Genomic DNA, 24,725 nt, shown 5'->3' on the forward strand with positions numbered 1-24,725 from the left:
TCGCGTCCTCTCACTCCCTCTTATTATGAATTTCATCGAGGAATTAGTTTCGCTAGGCCGCCGTACGGCGGCGCGTCAGTTCGCTCAAGATGGCCACGTTGGATCAATGAAACGCGAGTAATCGTAGTGAAAACACAAATTGACAAGTGTGCGGGCGAACATCGCGGCTTGATCGCGGTGTAAATGGACCATGGGCAAGGACCAGGAGCTGCTCGAGGCAGCAAGAAGCGGCAACGTCACCGTAGTCGAGAAGATCCTCGGCCAGCGAGCCAAGAGGAGTGGTCCACTGGCAAGGTGGGTGTCACCGGAGCCTAGGCTTGACAACTTTTGCCTCGTTGTCGCCTTGCCTCGTTACTGGGGTCATTTCCTCATTCCCATTTCCCGGCTCGTTTATTCTCGACCCTTTTGATGATTTAACGACCCGACGTCTCGCCCCGAATCCGTCGACACGGGCATGACATCGTCTCGCGCATTCCATTATCGAACCGCCACCGCACGCCGTGCTCATTTCGGTATACTCCGATTCGCCGTCTCGCCGATAAGATTCTTGCCGCAAGGATTCTTCGGCCCACGAACCTCGTTCGGTTTCGCAATGTTCACCGCGGCGGCTGATGAAGAAACTCACGCGAATGGGGTTAAACGAACTCCCACGATGAATGAGCACTGGCCGTTTTCTTTTTCTTTTTACTTATTTCTTTTTTGTTCACGATGACGCTTCTTACGATAATTCCTTCACGCTCGATCGAACGTATCGTAATCCGCGGCTGTCGCCGATTGACCGCTCGCCAGGATTTCTGCCGTTAGTTCTATATACCGTTAATTACACGAATCATTGCACGAATTTCTACTTTTATTTCGGTCGCAAACTCGTCCGCGTATCAAGATTTTAATTTTTTTTTGTGAGTTGATTAAATAATGTTTTAATGTAATGATATTTAATGTAAGTATCTTAACTCAAGATACACTGGATGATTTTCCGGTATTTTACTACACACGATGAGTCATTCGTGTCCTGGATTAATTTCCATCACTTTAACAAATTATACAGAAATTATTAAGTAATTTTACATATAATTTAACTTTAGAAAGTATTTGTAAGGTTGTGCATTTAAAAAAATTGTATATAAATGTTACAACTAATTACTTGGTGCTCCTAGTTTTTCAAAGAAAAGAAATGTGTAAAACACGAATGATCCAATCGTGTGTATTAAAGGTTAATAATATATGAAATAAAATAAGGCCAGGACGAGCAAAAATTAAGATGTTAAGTTATTAAAATTATCTTAATTTTTGCTCGTTTCTTGGTATCATTTTATTATATATATTTTTTTAATACATTATACGAGCGTGTTTTTTCAGTTATTGTTAAGTAGTTTAACATTCTCTCTCTTTCTTTTTCTCTTTTTTCTCTTTTTCAGACATTAATTTTATTTCGAGATCCCTTCACATTGTGTGATTGAATCGTCTTATATAATTACTCCATTTATTAAAGACAAAATAACCAATATAATGGTTGAATTCTGTCCTATTATTAGAAATATAATTATATAGTGCATTGATATTAGCATTTCGTTCAATAATTCTGTTCATTCAAATTGCTAATGATTTTACCGTGACCATGAATCATATCAAACACGTACACTCGGTGACGTTGTATGCAGATATGTTGATACTGAGCAGGGACTTCGTTTCAATTATCGAGAGCCGCACGCAATGTTTCCTGTAACATTTTTCTCTAAGCTGTTAACATGAAACAATTAGTATCGTTTAACACTCATATCCTTTGTCATGCTCCAAAGAATATGCAACAGAAACACAAAATGCAGAAATATAAGAAAAAATTGAAATCGCGTTAAGAAAATGTACATGAAAATGTATTGCCGCTATTTCCGAGCTTTACCTGCAACACGCTTATCGAATCACTCTACTTTCTATTTGCGGTAGTATATATAGAGGGATCTATTTGGCGAGTAGCTATATATTTTCAAGGGTCATCGATAACGCGGAGAACGCAATAGGCCACCGCCGAAGAAAGAGATCTATGATCGGCTCCGTTTTATTTTCCCACACGACGGAGACATTTAAATCCTTCGCGAATGAATTAACGTTAATTGCAACCGATTTCACGAACATGTACATTACCGTGGTCCCGAATGTCCCGTAATTTTGCATTTATTCGCGAGAACGCGCTGACGAATAATCGGATAGGCGCGAACGAACGTGTTCGTCCCGACGAAAAAGTTCCGCGTGGAAATAAATTAACAACCGGTGTACGCAATGTCGTCATTATGGTCAAAATCAGAGTAAAACAATTGTTCATTCATCTGTCAAACTGTCGCACGCCCGTCGAGCAATGCGATACTCGCATCGATTCGCGCGATATTTAAAGCCTTAACTACGCTGCTCCATTTTGATATGATATTATCGTGTGTCTAATCTAATCAATTTAAAATGACGAAAAGCTTAAATTTCTGATCCAAATATACCTAGAAATAAATCATTTTATTTTTATATGCTAACCGACACTTATTTTAATATCATTACATATTTTATAATAGAAATGCACTTTGCTCGATTAATAAAATCAATTTTCATATCAATTTTATTCTAATCTCAAACTTCTGAAGACTACGTTCTATATTAAGAGCCTAAGATACATATCAATGCGAGTCGTCCTATTCAAGAGATCGTTGTAAAGCCGTGTAGCATAAAGGAGCCTTAATGCCTTGTACAAGCGTATTCAAACAGACGATTAGTCACCGGACGTGTAGAGCGAGTCGATCGAACGCGAATCCGAATGAATTTATTATCGCACTGCGTCCTCGCCTCATTCAATTATACCGCGATCGCGTCGATGGTGTCGTTCCAAGCGAGTTGACGCTCACGTAATTAGTGAAACACCGTCGTCTACTCGGCGGCGCTCTTTATTGACCCAGTGCCGCGAACTCCTCGACAAAGACGGACTTTGTCGACGCTACTCGCTTTTTCCTATTAATTAAGTCATGCTACGGCGACGACGTAAGAAGCTCATGGTTTATTTTTCGAGGGACTCGTGCGTGCGTGCGTGCGTGCATGCGTGCGCACGTGCTACAAGCACATTCATGCATTTTAAGAATGACTGCATCGTGCGACGATGCAAAAAGGTGAAAGACATTGAGAACAAGAGGGAACGAGGAAAAATCTGTTTATTATTCAGGGATCAGCTCTGCCAGAACATACACAAGTAGATAAATATTATTATACAATATTGACAAATATACAGGGTGACGAGAGAGTTTGCGTGATGAAGTTTTGTATGTTTATCAAATTATTATCCAGGTAGCAAACATTATTATATTGTCATTTTGATGTCAAAATGATATTAAAGACATCAAAATGAAGACAAATAATGTCAACTTTCTTCTTAGATAGTAATCATGGTTGTCACCTCTCCTGTTTTCCGCTGGAGACTCCGACTTTTTTGACTAAATTTTTTGGTATGAAAAAATTTTCGATTACTCACTCATTTTTAACATTTTGATGATATTTACTTTTAAGTGTCGATTGTCTTTCGTCTTTTTGAATAATATTCGTTAATCCTGATAATCTTTTTTTTAGAGAACGCACTTGAAAACAGTATAAATTTTCATAATGACAATCGATCTTTTGTAAAACTGTCGTAATCTTTGGCAGGAGGGTCATATTTGATAATCTTTTTTTTTTTAAATTTACTACAAAACAATTTCAGTTTTGATAATTTTGGTACTACGATATCTGGCAAAATAGTGAGATCTTCGGCAGAAGAATCGTCAATCTCTGGTGGAACACTAATTGGAAGATGATAGTAATGTGTAATTAAAAAAACAAACTTTGAAGTATTACTTATATAATACTTTATTTACCAAAAATATTCTGTACTGAACGATTTTCATTGGATAGTGAATTGAAAATCGCTCAATTGGTGAGCCTGGGAAGATTTATCCGTGAAAAGCTGCGCAACCATTATTGATGTACATCTTTCCAAAGTGTTTTATAAAGTTTGTATCAAAGCTAAAGATAGCCATTTTAAATGTTAATTATTATTTTCGATGTTTAATAAGATAATTATATTGTATATATATTATATATATAGTCCAAAATTTGTTTTTTTGTAAATATACGTTATTAATGATTTTATGAACACAAAACTTTATGACCGAACTTTTTTGTCACCCTGTACACTCTAGCCTGGATTATATTTTCCTTTGATATGATAGATGTCAAAATTTGAAAGGAAACCAATTATAAATAAAAATAACAGACAAAACAAGTTTTTATCTAATATCAACTGACTGTTATTCCGATATTGAGATTGAATTTTAATTCGGGTAAAATACTTAATATTAAAAAGTAAAAATATGTGTGCTATTACATTTTTATTATAGAAACCAGTGACACATTTTATGTGTCACTGGTTTCTATAATATGCGATAAATTTTTCGTTACATGCATTTATCATTTGAAAATCGAATATTACATAAAAAGCAATTGGAGAGCTTTACAATTTTTCTTTACCGTCCTTTAAGGACTGAAAGAGGGCGATGATTCGTCGTCGGTGATTCTTAATGTATCATAACGAATGCGCTGCTTCCCTAACGAATTGTCTCTCGTGCCTGTCGTCGGTGGCGTGCAACTTGTCCGTAACTACAAAGCCAGCCCGCGGCAACTTCTCCCGCGCGATTTCTTCTTCTCGTTACTGCGCGACCTCTTCACCGCCCAACACGCGCTTGCCTTTTTGTCCTCCTCGTTGAGATCACAGAAAAGCAATATAAAACGCGACCGCCCTGAGAGAGCGTCCCCGAGCCCCTCGACACTACCCCGTCGGGGAGCTGAGAATATTTTGCGATGCTAATCGCGAAGTGGACGCACCACTTTTCGTGTACGAGCGCCCGCGAATGTATGTTTATCCTTTGTTCGTCGTTCGCTTTTTTTTTACTTTGTATAAATGCGATAATTTTAATCACAGCTTCGTGAAAGACAAAACTAGAAAAAATCTTACGGGATAAAACATAAGAAAATCGATATAGTAAAACGTGAATTATGTAATATAAAATATAAATATTCATACTTCATACATGTTATACATATATAGTAAAGTCATATTTTCGGAAGTAATTTCGTGCCCATTGTAAACGTGTAATAATCAGAATTCAATAAATTTTAATCGGTTGATTTGTGCTTGCTTTACAGTATTTGCGATTAAATTAAAATATATTGAAGTTAAGTATATAGGCCAGATTTTGCTTGACATCCGTTAAATCAGGTTTCTGAAATGATTTCAAGATGAAAATTCTAATATTAAAAATGTCGAGGCTACAGTAGTTTTTAAATGAATAGGATTAAAGCTAGCCAATTGAACTTCAATTCACTATTGTGCAATGTGCCATGTTTTTAGCGAATTTCGGACAGTTTAATTGACTAATTTTAAATCCTTCTGATTTAAAAACTACTTAACCTTGTCGTTTTGATATTAAGATTTTCATCCTGAAATGATCTCAGCAATCTGCTATTAATGGGTATTACGTGAAGTCTGGAAACACCCTATACATATATTTACATATGCGTTTCTTTACCGAAGAAAAATCATGTCTATATTTTTTCAAGATTAAAATTTGCTGTTATTATTACTTTTAGGCACTCCGTATAATTTATACTAAACCTGTTTCTTTTTTCTTCACGGTACCTGTCGTCAAATTTTTCTGAACAGGACATTCGACTATGTCAGCACGTATCGTACCTCTCTTCTTTGCCGGAGGAAACTATCGATTGATGCCCTAGCACCCCTCACATGTATACACCCTCACAGCTTTCAGCTTCTCTCTCGCACGCTCGTTCCCTCTTCCTCCCTTTCCTGTCTCAGCCCCTCTTCCTCTCCCCTCTTCATTGCTTTCTCTTTTGCTCCTTCTCCCTCTCAGCCTAGTTTTCCTCTACATTTTGCCTCCGGCATAAGGGTGCGTTTGTGCTAGACTCCACATTTACGTTCATGGACTCGAAAAGAGCTCTACTGTGCTGCGTTTATCCATTCGCATTTTATTTTTAATCCTACTTTTAAGATGTTTTAAAGTTTTAATAATATTATGATCGAATAAGTAGATGTTTATTATAATATATAAATACTATACATAATAATTTATAAATACCATTTTCGATCCTTTCTAAAGTAATACAGCGATAATCAAATGTTAAACTCCATGAAATTATTTTTTAATTTGTTTTAATATTACATTTATTTTATGTTAAAAGTAAATTTATGTAATTTTATATTTGTATTAAATGTTTTTTAATACCTTCTCTTAAAATTACTTATTCAATTATTTGCACATTTTTACTCTGAACAATTAACATACTAAACATTGAGAGAAAACGAAATAGTTACGGCAATAATAAATTTGACAATTTTTGTAATTTACTTACCTGTAACTAGTTTTACGAAGTAATAACAGCTAAAGTAGTACTGAATACTATAAAAAATATAGTCACGGTAACAATATTTAAGTACTGTTAATTGGTAGTGAAATAGTGACTCAACTACATTGAGTAGTTATTTGGACTTCATGCAAATAGATATAACAATTACATTTTTCTTGTTTAGACAAAAACTTTTTTTTATTATAATAAAGCATTCTATATCATAGTAACTAATTAATTATCGTTGAGGTAACTTTAAGAAATACATTCAAAATCTTTTCTAAAGTCGCTCAGCACGAGCAGTATGCGGCATTGTCACCAGAGGGACGTAGCGGAGTTCAGTCTCCTAAGAAAATCACTCAGTTTACAATAAAAGGCGCAGCATTGGGCTCAAACTTGGAAGACAAAAATAAATGAAAAATGCATACAAAAATTTGTAACGGTGTATTAAAAGTTTTAATAAAAACAATAAGTAAATTAAATGAACTAAGAAAATACAGTAAAAAATTCTCAGAACTTTATCAATCATTTGTAATTGATTAATAGCTACGTTTGCACTTTGTCCGCGACCTATACAATAGGTGTCCTTGTTTATCCTAAGTTAAACAAAGACACCTCTATCGTATAGATCGTGGACTAAGCGCACGGTGTAAACATAGCCATAATTACTATATGGTTACTATATTTTCTTAGTTCACTTAATTTAGTATTCTTATTAGAATTTTATAATATTATATAGTTGAGGCGCTATTTAACTACAAATTTATAGTTACTGATACTTTTTTCTCTGAGTGAAGATGTTGATTGTTCATCAGTATTACAGTTAACCTGTTTGTCCTCCAGGCAAAGTCTATATTTTCTTTCTTTTCGATATCGGAAAGAACAATAGCTATGACTGTTAACGCTGCTGGAAGCTGACCCACGATGCCCATTTCGATCGCGCAACTTCTTGATTAAAACCAACAAGAAATTACCATTATACAGTGTCCAACAGACGGTCCTTCCACCAATGATCGTCCTCCCCTTTATCTCTCTCACCCTCCATCTCATTCGTAATGTTCAGCGATGTAGGGATACCGGGTGATGTCCTTTTTGCAGACAATCTTCAGAGTTTAATTAAGGAACTTGGAAGAGAGGATGAACTCGATGAATGGAGCGGACGAAAAGTGAAAGGGCGACGTTGGGAGTAAAGAGAGGGAGAAGGGTAGAAAAAGAGAGTCAAATGTTCTTTACTAACCAGGAGAGCAGCACGCGAACGTTTCTTGGTCATTCCATAGTATATACGCACTTCGCACGTGCATGTGTGCGGAAACGCACACGCATGACAGCGCAACGCGTTTGTGTACAGCTTTAAGAATTGTGCATCACCCTCGTTGTTGTCGGGACGTGGAAAACAAACAGCCATCTCGGCTCGACGAAGTGAGAGACGCCGATAGGAAGACAGAGAGCGCGGAATTGTGCGATCGAGCATACATAGAGTCTAAAGCTTACAAATTGCATCGTAGGCACAAAAAACAAAGAAAAATTAAGAGTAGAAAAAGCACAACATCGTTAATAAAATCAATTATTACAAATTCATTTTGCGAGACGCTTGAAAGCAACTACACTTCTTTTCAACACTGATGATGCTCATTATACTTTTTTTTTTCATGCCATGCAATTTCCATTTTTCTTTGAGCGGTGAGTACGTTTTGCCACGTCTGTAATATCGCTCTTATGGCGATACAATTTTCTTTTTGATCTCTGCTACAATGGTTTAAGAGTTTCTCGAGGAGGTGAAGGGGAGAGCTTACGTCGATCGTCGCGTGCCACCTACGGAAAGTCAGCGATTTAAAGTGCGTGTATCCGAGGGGTTAATGACGACGTTAGTTAATGATGGCATGCTTTGATGTGCCGCTCGTATACAGGAAAAAAGTCTCCCGCTTACGTAATTGTTTTGTAAACTGAGCGCGATGCTTTGACGGCGACGTCACATGGGGGCGTGGGATTAAAATGTGTGTACGCTCTTTTAACAAGGGAAAAGTTTCTGCATTTCCTTCACACATGTGCGAGTTTGCGATCAATAATGGATTCCAGCGATTTAGATCGCTTGGAACTGATACGATAGTAATCAGTGATTCAATTATAAAGTTGTCTTTTGAATCTATTATAAATATCAATCGAATCAATTACTTTCTCTCTTTCCTCCCTTCTCCTTCTTCCTTGTCTCTCTTTCTTTATTGGACAATATTTAATTAATTACATATCACATATATTATAAGAAATAATAAAATGTTTGAATTTGCTTGTAGACATAATGTATCTAATAGTTCTACATTGAGAGAAAATGTACTTAATTTTGATGAATAATTGTTTTAGTGCTAATGTAACATTTATTTACGGGAAATAAATATTTGCTAAATAAAAAAAAGATATAATAATTAAATCAAATTAATGGTTTTTGTACCAAATATATATAAACATATGTTTATATTTAGTATATATTCAACTGACACTATTCAAACAAATATTTATTAAAATTTAGTACATTTTTCTCTCAGTGTAACATTTATTATATATTAAAGATATATCGGTAAAAGAATTCATAATTGCTGATAGTCATAAGTTTATCTTCTAAATGATAGACTGAGGGTAGAATGTACATATATATTTTTGCGCTTCACTCCTCATATCGAAGATATATAAGAGCTGTGCAAATACCGTGCTAGAGTTGTGGCATTTATTAGTCGTCTAATGTCAACATTATGCTATCTAATAACATTTCTCATTAAGACGTACTTTGATGCGAATATAAATGTATAGCCACACATATTATAAAAATACATTGTACAGGTTGCGAATTATTTTATCTTTTCAAGATGTATTATTTTGCGATATTGTCAATCGCCAAAATGTCGCCCTCTTTTCGCAAACATTTCTTAAATCAATGCTTTCTAACGCCCGTAATATTTTAACCTCGGTATCTAGCACGACGAGAATATAATGAGCAGCGTATTTAATGGGTTAATTAGGTGTTGGCAATAAACTTACAATTACGTGTCCAGCATTACAACAACACTATGTCGGATGACTATGTCGGTTAGGCAATATCGCACTTACGGCACGTACGATCGCGTCGGAATTTTATTACTGTGAAATGAAAACGTTAATTGCGGCTTTTCATGTTGATTCATTACTGCGCATAAATGCTCGGTTCATGTCGCCAATAAATTCCTCATTATGGGCCTTTAAAAGATTTTAATTTCGATTATGCGCTTAATTTTTTCTTTTCCATGGCGAGACTTAGTCTCACCTGCCCTTATCCCCGTATCTTGCAAAATAAAAAAAAAGAATTCACTTTTATATAAACTTTATTCGGATTTTTTTTTTGAATATTCTCGAAATCCAGTCAATTCAAGCGCCTTTGAACGCGGATACTCGACGCTTCGAGGATGGCTGAATAGCCGCCGGCTTTCCTCCCTTTCGTTCCTCCAATCAAATCCACTTGGAGAGAGACGGGATAACGAGAAATTCCTCTATCGGCAAAGCGTTGGAGGAATATCTGGATATCCGATTCAATAAAAGGAAGCAGAAAGGTGGCGAGAGGGCGGGAGTCATAAGTCGCCGGAGAGGAATACTGCTATATAGTGCATCTCTTCCGCTTTTCCCGAGGGTGCCGTCGTTTACACGGTGTTTGCGGGGGCGCGACATTTATCTCCGCGCGAGCGCAACAAAGGCACGTAATGAGAACATGTGTTGGACGCAGGAAGCTTCATTAGCGAGCCTGTTCCTTTTCACGGGGCACATTATGTCATCTAACGATCTGCGATGTGCAGATATCGCGATTTTTCGGCGCAGCGAATTCATGCCGTATGTCGTGCACTTTCTCGAATCATGAATCAGAAATAAAATCAAGAAATACAACAGTTGATTCGACATTAAATCATTGAATAGCTTTTGAATTAAAAATAATTGATATGCGAATTTAATTCTAGCGAATTAAATTTATTGAATTGTCTTATGATATTATCTTGTAAAAAGGTTTGAAGTATTTTATTGTTTATCCTATCGTTATTTGGTACTTTTGCGATAAATGTAGGGATGCACCGGATCGTAAAATTACCGGATACCGAATATCGGATATCCGGACAAAATGTAACATCGAATATCCAATATCCAGTCGGATATCCGAGAAGGCAATTTCTTCGAGTCGAATATCCGACATTTTCTGGATATCTGACTGGATTCCGGGAAAATGTCTTAAAAAAAAGCCTATAGAGAAAAAATTGTAATTTTGCAACAATGTATAAGATATTATAGCATTATGAATATGCATACTTATTTTTAGAACATTTGTTATAATAAAAAATCAACAATTTAATTATATCAAATTTCAATTGGATATATTTCCGGATACTAATGATATCTGACTATCCGGTCGGATAGTAAAAAAATGCCGGATAACACCTACCGGATACCGGATATTTTTCGGATATTCGGTGCATCCTTAGATAAATGATTAAATTACTTAAGGTAGTCATCGCGACTTAACAATAAAATAAAAATTAAAAAATCTATCGACAATTTATATTATGTGAAAAATAAATTAATCGATTTTCTGTTGTACGATTGATAAAATATTTTTATTTACAGTTTACGTAGGGGACCAGGTGCTAATGTGCAAGACGCCAGTGGATATTCAGCTCTTCACCACGCAGCCCTAAATGGGCATAGGTACAATATCCTTAATATTTTTTAACAGTTTATTAGAGATTATTGTTTAAAGTACTCTTTAGTATTTTTTCAAATTATTAAAATTGATGTTCTCCTTTTTATTGAATTTTTTAAACATAACTGTATTTTCTCTAATGCTTCTTAAAACATTCATTTGCAGAGATGTGGTCAGATTGTTGCTCCAATATGAGGCTTCCACCAATGTCGTCGATGCTAAGGGTTCCTCGCCGCTTCATTTGGCAGCTTGGGCTGGGGACGCGGAAATTGTACGATTAATTCTTAATCAAGGTCCATCGGTACCAAAAGTGAATCTTGCGGTTAGTAGCATATCTATTATAAAAATTTTTTGATAAATAAAATAATGTCACTTTAGGATATATTTCAAGAGTCTGTAACATTCAGAGCATGTTTTGTAATATCTTTTTATTGAAGTGTAATGCAAGAAATTATTTTATGGTTACCAGAAACAATATCTACTATATAATATAATTTATGGAAGTAGCTTTGATGAATGTTGCAAATTAATGTGTAATATCTAAAAAAAGCTCTAAATATCGTTTGGTTACAGACAAAGGATAACGAAACTGCATTGCATTGTGCCGCACAGTACGGGCACACGGAAGTGGTGGCACAGCTGTTGCAATACGGATGCGACCCTAGTATCCGCAACAGCCGCGGAGAATCCGCGCTCGACCTCGCTGCGCAATATGGCAGGTAAATCGTACATACAACTATATCTTTACCAGCGACTCAATATTTTCCCATATACACTTCATGATATTTGCGGATATTAAATTTCGCGATCTATATTACTATTTCGATCGGGATTCATGCTAGGCATCACCGTAACGTAATCGTGGCGTTTCTTACAGATTGGAAACTGTGGAGTTACTCGTGCGAACGCATCCCGAATTAATCGAATCACTTCGTAATTCTTCCTCATCTCTGATCTTCCCGCATACACCATTGCATTTAGCTTCACGCAATGGCCACAGGTAAGAGTTAATTTACTTGGCGCATATATATATATATATATATATCAAGAGAATAATTCATAACCACTAGAAAGTTTCATTAAATTAACTATCAAGTTTATTGTATTCAATAATATTGAGACAAACATTATTTTGAAAACACAGATGCTTTATTTTCCCTTTTTATCTCATATGAATCGATTTAGCAGTTTTATTATATCTGGCGCGGCATATTATACAATACAATGCCGCTACCATCGACACGTTCGGGTATTTTTGTTTATCTAAGGACTGCATATAACTTCTTCCCGCGAAACGGTTACGCTAATTACTGGATAATGCGCAACATGTATTGTGTTCGAGTACAACAATGGATTCGTTCGAGCTAACCATAACGATGTCGAGCCATTTGCAGCGCTGGCTATTAGAGCCAATCAGAGAGCACCGCGTTACGTAATCCCGTCGAATGCGATATATGCGTCCTCCGACTGGCATGATCCGATCCAACCCTCTACTGGTTACACGTCCCATATTACCGTTCCGTCGATTGCCCTCTCGTCCCTCCTCGAACCACGCGAATGCATCCGATCGCATCACACCGTCAGCCGTTCTGTCCATCCGTGCGGATTGCTGACCGCCTCCCGATTACGAGAATCGTATTAATCACTACCGCCGAAACGTACCGACCTATATTAATCGTGATGGCAAAGCGGCAAAATTCCTTTGCGTCTTAAAAAAAAATATCGGTTTCTTGCATTATGCTGTTTATATTGAAATATATCACTGCATATATTTAATCAATAATAAGTAAATCATCGGTATTGAACTGGAGTGGAAGAACCTTCTGTGTGGAAGAAATAATGTCATAATCATAGCCACGCATCTTGTGTAATATTACTCAATTAACTGAACCGCGTAATAGGGTGACAAAGAAGAGATTATGTCGAACCCACACAGCTCGCGAAGACTATAATCGCTGTTATATTCTTCGATAATCGCGAAAAATTCTTTGATCTCTCTCTCTTAGGATCGTGATAGTAAATTTCATTTTGGTATAACGGCGTTGTAACATCTCCGTTACCTAGTTGTTTCGTATTTAGCATTTGGTGCCGAGCGATACGTTCTCGTTTAACAGGGCGATGCTAGTCCGTAATCCCGCTGAGCTTTTTGTATAATCGACGCCACGGAGACGAGAGTGGTGGGCAGCGAGGGGATGGACGATCGTAACAGTCCGGTTGGCGGTCGAATCGAATCGTGAATCGCCGCGAAACGGCAGTCACATTGTAATCGGGTATAACGCCGGTTTTTCTATGCAGCCTCGCAGCCGGTAATCGCTTTAACCGGCGCTTGCCGCTTATAATGCGATCGTATCGCGATATACAGTCCGGCGGCTGCATTTTCCGTCGATGCCGGCGCGAGGGTGCAGCAGAATTGGCCGGGGGTGGTGGCGTGGGATGGGCGTGAGAGAGAGAGCGTGCAGAACGTGACATTTTATCGCTCGAATTTTGGTTAAATAACGGCGCGCGAGACGTTTGCGCCTGTACGAGTGCGAACGCGTACGCACGAGCTGTTTGGACGTTTGGGGTAGATCAGCGTTTCTCAAACTGCAAATATCTACGGAAAACGCCATGAGGAAAATTTAGCGCATTAATAAAAAGTCTGTATGAATTCGTATACTTCCACTGTTGGTTATGAATAACGGATCACTTGAATTTATGAAGATCCATGCCAATAATGTTTAAATAAAATCATGTTTTTATGTCTTCCTACTATTATTTTACACATGCAGGTTTATCTACATTCTCTTTTCTATACTTTTTTTTTAAACTACTATTTAAACTCTCTCTCTCTCTCTCTCTCTCTCTCTCTCTCTCTCTCTCTCTTTCTCTGTCCATTCCAAATCTATTTGTTGAATATGTTAGAAGATAGCGACATCGCAAAATTTGAGAGTCTCTGAGGTACAATAGATGTACGCGCGCACGCAGGCACGTATGGGAGGAGGGGGTTGCGTACATTGCGACGGTCGGACTCACGCACGCGTTTCACGCGCGCACCACGATATTTAGTGGATCTACCAGTCCAGCTATATGGGGCTAGAGCAGGAGGGAGATGGGAGAAAGGACTGATGGCAGAGAGGGATCAGTTTGGGGGGTGAGGGGGGACAGGGGACGCGGAGTAATGTCTATTATCGGATTCAATATCGATGCTCTCGGTAAGCCAGTATACAAATACCCCTATGCTACGGTAATAACAACATAGGTGCACGCGAATCCGATCTTCAGCCGCCAATCCTATATGCGACGGACGGCTGCGGTCACCGCAGTTGGTGCATGGCCTATCCGATAGAAGGAGAGCAAAATCTGTATTTCGATTAGGCGCTGATAGCAAATGCATCTCTGATAGTCTTAATGGTTTGTCGATGGATGGAAGTCGCAGAATCCAGACGCTTTGAGGTCGCATAAAACCTAGAAGCTTTGGTTTCTGGTCTCATTCGAGATTTATCGCAAAGTCTACAAATTATAACCGATAATTTGTTACTTTGTTTCTTAATACTTTTTAAGTTGGATTTTTATTTTTATTTTTTTACGTGAGAAGCGTAACAAAATGCAAAACTACTCAAACACAATCCAATTTTTCTTTACTTAATCATAACACATATGGCTACTTTTTAATAATTGCGGAAACGTCTTGCATATTTTATGGACCTCATTACATTTGTTATATAAAATAAAGTGCAATGAAATATTTGCTTTGTTGCAGAGCGGTCGTGGAGGTCCTCCTTGCTGCTGGAGTTGACGTCAATACGAGAACGTCAGCGGGTACTGCGATGCACGAGGCCGCGCTTTGCGGCAAGATGGAAGTAGTACGAGCTCTGTTAGATCGCGGAGTGGATTTGGGCATTAGGGATTCTCGGCAAAACACGGTGCTTGATCTTCTGGGACAGTTTCCGCCGCATGTCACTCAAGATATCACAGCGGTGATAAAAAGTACGGCTACATTCGCATACAATTTATTTTCATAGCATTACGACCGATATATTTATGTATATATATGTATGTATATATATGTATGTATATATATATGTATTATACATGTACGTATATACATATACGTAATTAAAGTGGAACGTCTGTTGAGAGAACGTTTCCAGTTTGCTGCAGCGTTTAATTAAATCGCTCTTAGCCATATATAAAGATTCGTGTGTATATTTGCATAACGTTATATTAAGCACATGGGATTAATCCTGAACTCTGTTTCTGCATACATTACGTGCGAATAATGAAACGACACGTCTATAATTTTTATCACAACTTACATCATATAACAATGACCGTAAATTCTCATTTTTGAAAGTGCTATACACATTAGGAGTATTAAAAAATCAATTTTGAATTTTTACTACCTTGTTTTCTTCTCATTCACTGCCCTGCAGCTGCAACACTGTACTTTTATTTTGTTCCTTGAAAAGATTTGTAACTATGTTTTATGATCACTGTATACAATTACATGCCCTCGTCGATTTTGAATCAGGGCATCGGTCTTCCTCCGGTGTGGAAAGTGACGCCGATAGCGAAAACTTGCCGCCAATTCCGGTACAGGGTGGCGACTCATTGGGCAGCCCCTACGAAAATGTTCGTCCGGAGGATGATCTTTCCCCCGCGGAAGGAACGTCGCCTACTCAATGGCAGTTCTATCATAAGCCTCGGGACGATGATCGTCGCGTTTCCGGTACATCCGTCATGTCATTGTGAGTATTTTCCTTTACATTCTTTGCATGTTATTCGTTGCAATATTTTTTTATAACGTATATCAAATCTTTCCCCTATTTCCCCTTACTGATACTACGATGTCGTGATGGATAACAATACATGCTTGTATAGAACATCTAGTACAAATGTGTTCATGATATTAGCAAGATATTAATTCGGTAGTAAATAAATAATTTACCATCAGAGAAATATTACGAGAAAATTATATATATATATATATATATATGATTGAATGAAAGAGAGAAAGAGAGAAAAAGAGAGAAATAGCATGATATACCGACTATTCAAAAATGATTTCGATATATAAATATTTATTAGAACGTATTGAATAATATTTAACAACGTGTAGTATTAAAAACTGATAGATAAGAAGCATTTATTACACTTTACAAAAATTTTAATATACACGCATTGGACATTCATACACATATATTCTCATATCATGTATAATCATTTGAGAGGTTTTGGGACTTCGCACGTAAAATATAGTGAAAAAGTATTTCTCTATCATTCAGACCATCTTTATAAAGGTCTCGCAGAAAAAAAATAAAAGCTGCGATTGCATCCGGTAAGCGCAGAGGCTCGTAATATTTTGCAAAAAGGCTCCGTGCGCGCACAGCGGCTGTGGCTGTGCTTTAATATAGAAGATGTTGGACAAACAAAAGCGTAGACGTGGACGGAGCGCGGAATGAATGAGTGAGTACCGGCCAAGCACTGGGATGATGACGGCTATGTAGGTGGAGGTTCTCGAACCGAAAAGGGAACCTGGATATGGGGCGGTGCCAGGGGGTGAAACGCGAAGGTGGAGGAAGAGGTTGGAGGAGGTGGCACGACCGCGTGTAGCCCCAGCGCGTTAAGCACCGCTTGGCTTGGTTTAATTTTCCTGATGTAGGCAGGCGAGATGGTGGGTCCGACCGCCTCGTTCGCCCCTAGGTCACCCCCGCTGCATCACCCCATTGGTACTCTGTGCCAGTGCTACCGCTCTAGCTGCTAAGCCCGACTGGTTGGCTCGGGCACAGCGAGTGAGAAAGAGAAAGATGAAGACATAGGGCGATAAAGAGACGATGAGGGAAAAGTGGAGAGTAAGGGAGCGAACAAATGAGAAAGAGGGATACGTAATATGTACGAGTGGAAGTGGGAGGAAGAGAGTAAGAGAATGTGAGAGCTCCCGTTGATGTTCCGCACTTCTACCATCAATGTTTGACGTCGGTAGCCCCGGCTTGGCCGCCTCGAAATGAATCCATCACGTTAAACAATGTAAATGTTAGCCCGTCTCAGCATAAAACTAATAACCATTGCTCTCTCCCTCGTGCTACAAGCGCGTGGCCTCCGCAACTTCCCGGGGCCGCAAGCTCCTTTTTCGTTTCTCTTTTCCACATTCGTCGCGTTCCATCCTGGTCGACGTGACCTCATTAAAAAGTCGGCGCTTGCCTGTGAATGTCTTCAATTGAAGCATATTTTGTCAATGGAAGCAGCTGTTTTTTCTATATATATATGTATACATACGATTTACATTTACATTTACATAATATGATTTTTACTCTTTGCTTTTGCGAGTGTTTTAATTTAAGCATTCCGTTATTCGCAAATGATACATTTTAAATATTAAATAACATTAGCGTAATAAGATAGCGTATAATAAAATGCCGTATAAACATTAGTTAAAGTTTAATTTTATTTGAATGGCGTATAGTTGAATAGCAGTTATTTCAGCTTGATCGATATACAAGATTATGTTGCTTCGCTTTGAATATGCGGTTGATTGTTGGTAATCGATAACGGTTGATGTACCGGGATGCGCGTTTCAGTGAAGACGAGCAGAACGGGGAACCGGTGAACGGAGTACGGAGGGCCCTCCAGCAGACAGAGGACTCCGACCCCAGTTCCGTCTTCGACAGCGTCTTTATGTCCCTATCCGACACTCTCAACTCTATAAATACTCTCGAAAGTTCTGACCAAACTCCTGAAGATATACCACAAAACACTACCAAAAGAACACCATTACCATCCGACACTACACGGTAACGCAAACATTTTGCACCGCATAGTTGCATTAGAAACAACATATAGTTTATAATATCGAATCAATGTTTTTAAAGGTAGTTTTGATTAGAGTAGCTTAATGCATGTATACTTCGTCTGTAAGACGTTTCCCGGAAATTATATTCACGTATTTGATGTTGCTAAAGAATACTGCATAATACCTCAAACAAATGCGATTTCGAGATATACTGTTAGCGCGCAAAATGTAACGACGTAGACGTGAAGAAGTTTTTGTATTTCTTGCTGATTAATCGAGTGGAAGCGTACGTTTCCGACATTCTGGATCTATCGAGTCGATTTATCATCAACCAATAATAGATAGTCAATTGGTTCTGCTGAAACCCCGAGTTTTGGTTGTACAGGGGCTCCGACAGCGGACTATACCAAACTCCACCCGTGCCACGCGGCACAATGGAGGGTAGCTTCGTGTCGGAGGACCTGTCCTTGACATTGCCCACGGGATACGGGGGCAGAGAGTCCGACCAATTGAGCGTATCGTCATCCTCGAGCGTCGGTGGACCGAGCCCACGGGACCGTCGTTGTTTGCCCAACGATTCCAGCGCTGCCGGGATTTACTTGCCAATGGCACCTCTGTCCAGCTCGCTACACAGTCCTGCTTCCAACAATAAAGTCTCGGTAAGAGTCCCGGTTTATCTACATAAATTATGAAGAGATATTCTCAGATATGAACATATTCGTATCTGACGAAAGTTAAAGAGATAAAATTGCCTTGCACGTTTTTTCGAATCATGCGAATTAATTTTTTCGGGAATATTTGTGAACGTGAAGATATAATTCAAACGAACGTCCACCAACGTGAAGAAATATTCGCTTCTTCTTCCGCAGCCGACGCCACCCAAGAAGCCGCCTAGACGAAATCTCTCGGTATCCCCAACGCACTTGCAAACGCAGATGTCTTTATCAGCCGACAGTTCGGTAGGGCCGAGTAATTACGAGTACTTGTTCTTGGCGCGCAGCGGTGCGCGAAGTCACATCGATCTTGAGCAGCTGCAGAAACGGCGTGATCAGCTGCGACACGTCACGCGAAGCGTGGACCAGTATGTGGAGATGAAATCGCGATTGGTTGGAACTGATGAAAAACGCGAGTCCAATGTGGAGCCAGTAGCCATAACATCTATCTACGAGAACCGGCCGATCAAGATGCTGAATCCGCGAAGAAAATTACGCAGACATGCGTACGAAAACTACGAACCGGAAAATAGTCCGTGTGCCGACAAATCACCCTGCAGCGACGGCGACGTGATTCAGGAGCAGACGTTTGTATCGAGCGCGTTTCTCACCTTGAAGTCTTCCCAGGAGAGTCTCCTCGATGAGAGGCGTGAGATAGCGGATGGACAGTCCGCGTCAGAGAGTCGCGAGGCCACCGACAAACGTCTCAAACGCGTGCAGATGATGCTGCCGACCAGTCCTACGCATTATGTTCAACCGCCCACTCCTGATCATCCGCCGCCATCCGCCATGCAAGCAGAAAGGTCCATCCATGAGCGCATTCGTCCGCTCAGCCAGGTAAGTGCTATCAGCGGTTATTACTCCACGCAAGGTCAATATGCTGACGGATGTATAGTGCCAAAACGATAGCGAGTAGAGTTAATTATGGTTATTAGTAGCGTGCAATTGCTACTACTTGATGTTGTTACAAGTTTCTGAAGCAACAACATCTTCATGTGTTTATTAAGAGAAACGTGACGATTGTCTTGTTTTTCGTACATGTTGAGAGTTCTTTGAAAAAAAAAATCGTATTTTTGTAAAATAAAGTTCCTTTAGAAAACCACACTGGCAAGTTATGAATCGACGGATGGTTCTTAAGCGACTAACGTCATTTCCAATCTCCGCGTTAATTCGAACGAGCGTGCATGTAAGATTCTCAATTCCTCACGGGAATTCCGCAGTTCGTTTCAAATGATAGTGATCTCAAATGGGAGCGCTTCCGCGATTTGTCGCACGATACTTGGCGAAGCGTGCAACGGCGGCGTTCAACTTTGCATCGTCAGCTGCTACTTGGAAGTACGGCAATCAGTAGACATTTATACGTATGTATATCATATGTCGAGAGGAATATCGAGATAATCCCGCTAAAGACGCGTCAAATCGTGGAAACTCCGCGGAGAACGCGTGGGATTTCAAAGCGCCCGGTGATTTAGCCGAAACTGCCGAGCCTTTAAGCTGTTCATGATGTAAGATTTTAGCAGCGTGCGCTCGTTAAGGATCGCCATTAACGCTCTCACTTGACCTGGTGCCTTGGCCAGTAGATAAGCAGTCGACGTAGCGTCTTACCAGGTTACGTTTAATATACAAGCTGTGTTTGATCTGTGATGCGATTTACAAGGACTCGTCCCTCTGCCTCGCTCGCAACCGCCGCCACTGCCTTCGGCCTGTCTCGCTCGTTTGCTGCCGTTTGCGCGTCGCCCTATGATCGTTCTGCTGTGAGACCGACTACGTTCAATTCCCATCCACCGCGAATGGATATCCATAGCACACGACGCAGCTTCCAGCGCACTTCTGCCTCCCTTCCTCTCCCTCTCTCTCTTTGCTCTTTCCACGGTATCTCTCTGCCATCCACCCCAGCTTCTCTCTGCCGTTCCCTATATGCATTCGCAATCCGTGTCTTTCAGTCGGCTATATACGCTTGACGAAATATTACACAGTGAATATATCCAGAAAGGAGTCGCTGAATGCGGCGAAGACGGCGAACTCGTATGCACAGTCGGTGATACCATGTAACATCGCTTGCTTGGGAGATGATCGATGTCTTCATCATGCAAATCGTCTATTTGATAGACACAGATACCTTCTTCTCGTAAAATGCTTTGTACATCCTTTCCCTTCAATGAGTTGTAAATCTTTCGTTTCCCATTAGACTATAGGGTGATTCTACACACATTTCCAGATTCTAAATTTAAATAAGCCCCAAAGATCTGTATTAAACAAATATGCATTGGAAAATTCAATCAAGAAGGTATTTTGAGGAAGCTATTGAGGACTAACTTAATATTGCTAATATCGCACGATTTACGTGACTGATATGTGATCGCAATATTCGTCAGTCGGCTCACGATAGTACTCGAGCGTATTCTCAATTCGTTGAACAGCTGATATGATTCGATGATGGAGATCGAACGCTATTACGGTAGCTGAAGACAGCATGCTCAGCACACGGAGGCAGAGGGTCTCCGTGAACCTGTCGGAGGAAGGACGAAGAGATGGGAGAACCTTCTACGGATGGTTGCTTCTCACCCGTCAACTTCCGCGAATCCAGTAGAGCGGCAGAATGCAAGACGCCGACACCCTTTGAATAATGAAGCCCTCGGCTTCTATGCCTGTCTGACTTCGCCTCGCGAACGCTCGTTCTCCGTTGCCATAGGAGAGAGAGAAATTCACGAATTTGTAGCGACGGTTTCCGGCTGTCTCCTCGAGATGTTCTCGGCGTTTTACAGATGATACCGCGAATGTCTGCCGGGCCTCTGACGTCAAATTTTAATTGCGTTAGAGCCTTTCTGGAACGCGCGATGAAATAACAGCTTGCCGTTTCGTAGTTTGCACTTAGTAAATCAAAATGCGAGGTCTCTTTGAGTGGCATAACATAATTTTCGGTGGTTTAATACGTCTCGCTGTTAAACGTAAATGACGTTGCGTTGACTGTTGATTATAACTTATTATTTATATGTATAATATAAATGTAAAAAAAACACATATGTAATTAAATAGAAATCTGTATAAACTATACCAAATTGTAACTTTAATTATTTCAGTATTAAAATTATTCATCATCAGTTATTCATTTTTCCTTCTTTCTCTTCTATTTTTTATAATAAAAATAATTTTTGATGTATAAAGTAATTTCGATGTAAACTGTATTGCAATATTTGCAGCAATAATTCTTTGCGGATCATAAAATTCAAAAGTGCTGGAAAAATCGTATTATATTTGTCATTTATGACTCGCCGTCAGCGGAATCGAAAGAATTAATGTCAAAAGGTATAGATTTTTATTCGAATAAATAAATATGCTTTAGGTTGACCACGCGTATTTATTTTCCCTCCGATTTACATGGCATATTTCTCGCGTGCCTGCGTGCGGACGTTTCGTTTCAATAAATTTTCATCGCGATAGGATTGGCTTCATTTTTCCATCGTGTGATTTGCCGCGGCTCGACGCGACGCGGCTCACGGGGGAATTTTTATATCGACTGTAAATATCCGTGTATAAAATACGAATGTTGACAATTTCGTGATAACGGCGATACGCCCAGAGTAATAGTGGTCGCGGGCAAATTGTAAAACGCAACTGCCATAAATCCAACAGCATGATCAGTACGAGTTTCGGCAGATATTGAAGGCTTGGAAACTGAAGCGTCAAAAATGCCCACAGTATTTATTACAATACTGTAGCGTGTACTTTAAGCATGGAATCTCGTTTCTTCTTCAAATGGCGCTGATTTGTCAATAGGTATACAAGCGAAGATCCCGCGACATGGAAACGGAAACGGACGAAGATCTGCTGCAATTTCCCACCGGTGGATCACTCAACGCATCAAGTGGTTCGTTGTCCAGCGTATCGCTGTCCGACAAGAGCATGTCCACGGATAATGTCGAGGAATACTTCGGCGACGTGCCGTTTGCAGGTAAACAGCAACGCACGCTTGGCTGCACCGCATGACGCTTCTTTCTGCCCACGTGTACATGCATAACCGTTGTGTTACGTTTCTGTCTTTTTACCGTCTGTCTGAGACACCGCTGACGCAACGATTGGGACGTTTCTGGAGACGTGCACACTAAAGCAAGTCTCTCGACTTTTCCCGTTTAAAGTGTCGTTGACTCGTACTGTATTGGTGAAAACGGGCAAAAAGGTGTAAGGCGAATTGTACATATATGTTACCTAAAAATCATGTTGATGCTACAATCATTTTATATATATATATATATATATCAAATTACTTTCTTCTTCATTGTTATTGGTATTAACATTTATATGTGGCGTTATATGTGGTGTAACAGCACAGTACAGTTTTATTTCACGGAAGTATTTGATAAATGAATGTAATAACGGCATGAAGACAGAAATCTATATTATTTTCATCCTTTTTTTGCATTCATTTCATTATCGTTCGGTATACGGATATATAAGAGAGATTGGAATATCGCAACACAAAGCTTATTCCTACTCGTAATAAAATATATATAATAATAATAAAATATATATTAGAAGCAGCTGGTCTGCGTAAAATATCTAGAAAATATATTCTAAGAGTAATATTGTGTATATACATTGTTCGGCAATTAAAATTTATTCTAATAATAGTTTGGTATGTAATGTTGATTACCTAAGTTCTTGCATCGTCGAGGAAGTTGAGATAAGAGGACTTCATAAGAGACATACTTTGCATATTATGCACAAATTATAAAGTATTAGAATTATTTGTGCGCGTGTATGCCCACGATATTTAATTCGCACAAATGATATTTATATTTTCATTATCAATTTTTACGAAGTATTTTATCGTATACTCGCCCGCTTTGTAATGTCGTACCAAAACGAACCTTCCGAGTCTGCTTCCGAAAGAACAGATAAATCACGCGGGGTGGTTTTCTCCCCCAGAAAAGAGAACGTTCTGTACAGCGCGCGACGTAGATCTTCCTTGGCTTGATCGAGCCGGACGTACTTTAGCGCGTCAGGAACACCGAAAAAGAAGTCCGAATTTTTCGTCGGTCCTGTTTCGGCAGATCGGAAGTAGTTCGTGATGTATTTTATTGAAAAATTTACTCTATTTTTCTATGATTTTGGGCGGCATCGATATGGAATACGGTCGGTGCATCTATTCTCCCGAAACGCGGCTCCGGTTTTCCTACGGTAACAAAATTTGCCGGTTCTGGATTTCAATCTTTGCCGACGCAAAGCGAAAGACGTGCCGCGCAAGCAGAATCGTTGTGCAAAAAGCTAACGATCCGAGTTCGTTATTCGGGCTAGCCCGGTGCTCCCAGTTATCGATGGTTATTCCCGGTTAATCTAATGGATTAGGTGAAGTCCTTCGTAGTGAACGATAGAAATGTCGAAAATAGAGTGTTCGTCGTATAGAAATGTTAGAAATATTAGGGATTTTGCGCATGTTACAATTAGAGAGACATAGATGGTTCCTTAGATTGTATACTTGTTACAATATTGCGATGTATACATATCGATAGTCGCTTACATATCTTCACTTTTACCTTCGCCTTAATATGTCAACAATGTATGCGGGATGAAACAAATTTCGACTGCGTTATATGTTACTTGATATAAGTAGTAAATAGCTAATCTATTAGAGTCTATAATTGTCGTATAAAATCTCTTTCTGGAAATATTTAATAAATCCAACAATTAATTACATACACAAAAAATAAGAATATATATTATATATGATTTAGTACGTTTATCTCGCATTATTAGCATTTAGTGAAATTAAATTATTTTATTTTGTATATATAATGCGTCTAGTAGTATTTACACGAGATTATTTATATGATGGATTATAAAGTATTCAACATTTGCATGTCGAATGTGCAGTTTAATCCAGCAAGGTAACTATAAGAAAGGCTATAAATGCTTGAGAAGAACTGAAATTAATGATTCAAAAGACTGGAAATTATATCACAGAGAAGAGAGTTTTGTTATGTTTTCTAATTAAAATTATATAAATAGATATATTATATTTAAAAAAAGATATTCAATATATATTTATATATACAGGGTGTTTCCAAATTAAATCGCAAAACTTCGGGAGCGTGTAGAGGAGTAAAAAACT

At 39.0% G+C, this 24,725-nt stretch overlaps 1 protein-coding gene across 2 annotated transcripts in view; it reads left to right on the forward strand.

Annotated features, from left to right (window-relative positions):
• Positions 1-91: 91 nt before the first annotated feature.
• The window catches only part of LOC108727721 (uncharacterized), a 49,499-nt gene continuing 24,865 nt past the window's right edge, over positions 92-24,725 (forward strand). Inside the window, exons 1-11 of one of the 2 annotated variants that reach the window (XM_018455939.1) lie at positions 92-294; positions 11,059-11,139; positions 11,300-11,456; positions 11,708-11,853; positions 12,012-12,134; positions 14,874-15,100; positions 15,645-15,861; positions 17,692-17,904; positions 18,289-18,562; positions 18,773-19,453; positions 22,394-22,568. In XM_018455939.1, the coding sequence (XP_018311441.1) occupies positions 191-294; positions 11,059-11,139; positions 11,300-11,456; positions 11,708-11,853; positions 12,012-12,134; positions 14,874-15,100; positions 15,645-15,861; positions 17,692-17,904; positions 18,289-18,562; positions 18,773-19,453; positions 22,394-22,568 (2,398 nt within the window). In that variant the 5' untranslated portion in view covers positions 92-190. The remainder of the gene's footprint in view (positions 295-11,058; positions 11,140-11,299; positions 11,457-11,707; positions 11,854-12,011; positions 12,135-14,873; positions 15,101-15,644; positions 15,862-17,691; positions 17,905-18,288; positions 18,563-18,772; positions 19,454-22,393; positions 22,569-24,725) is intronic. The other variant, XM_018455940.1, reaches the window with a different exon arrangement.

The sequence above is a fragment of the Mycetomoellerius zeteki genome, unplaced genomic scaffold (genome assembly GCF_001594055.1).
Source record: "Mycetomoellerius zeteki isolate Tzet28-1 unplaced genomic scaffold, Tzet1.0 scaffold52, whole genome shotgun sequence".
Classification (NCBI taxonomy): Eukaryota; Metazoa; Arthropoda; class Insecta; order Hymenoptera; family Formicidae; genus Mycetomoellerius; species Mycetomoellerius zeteki.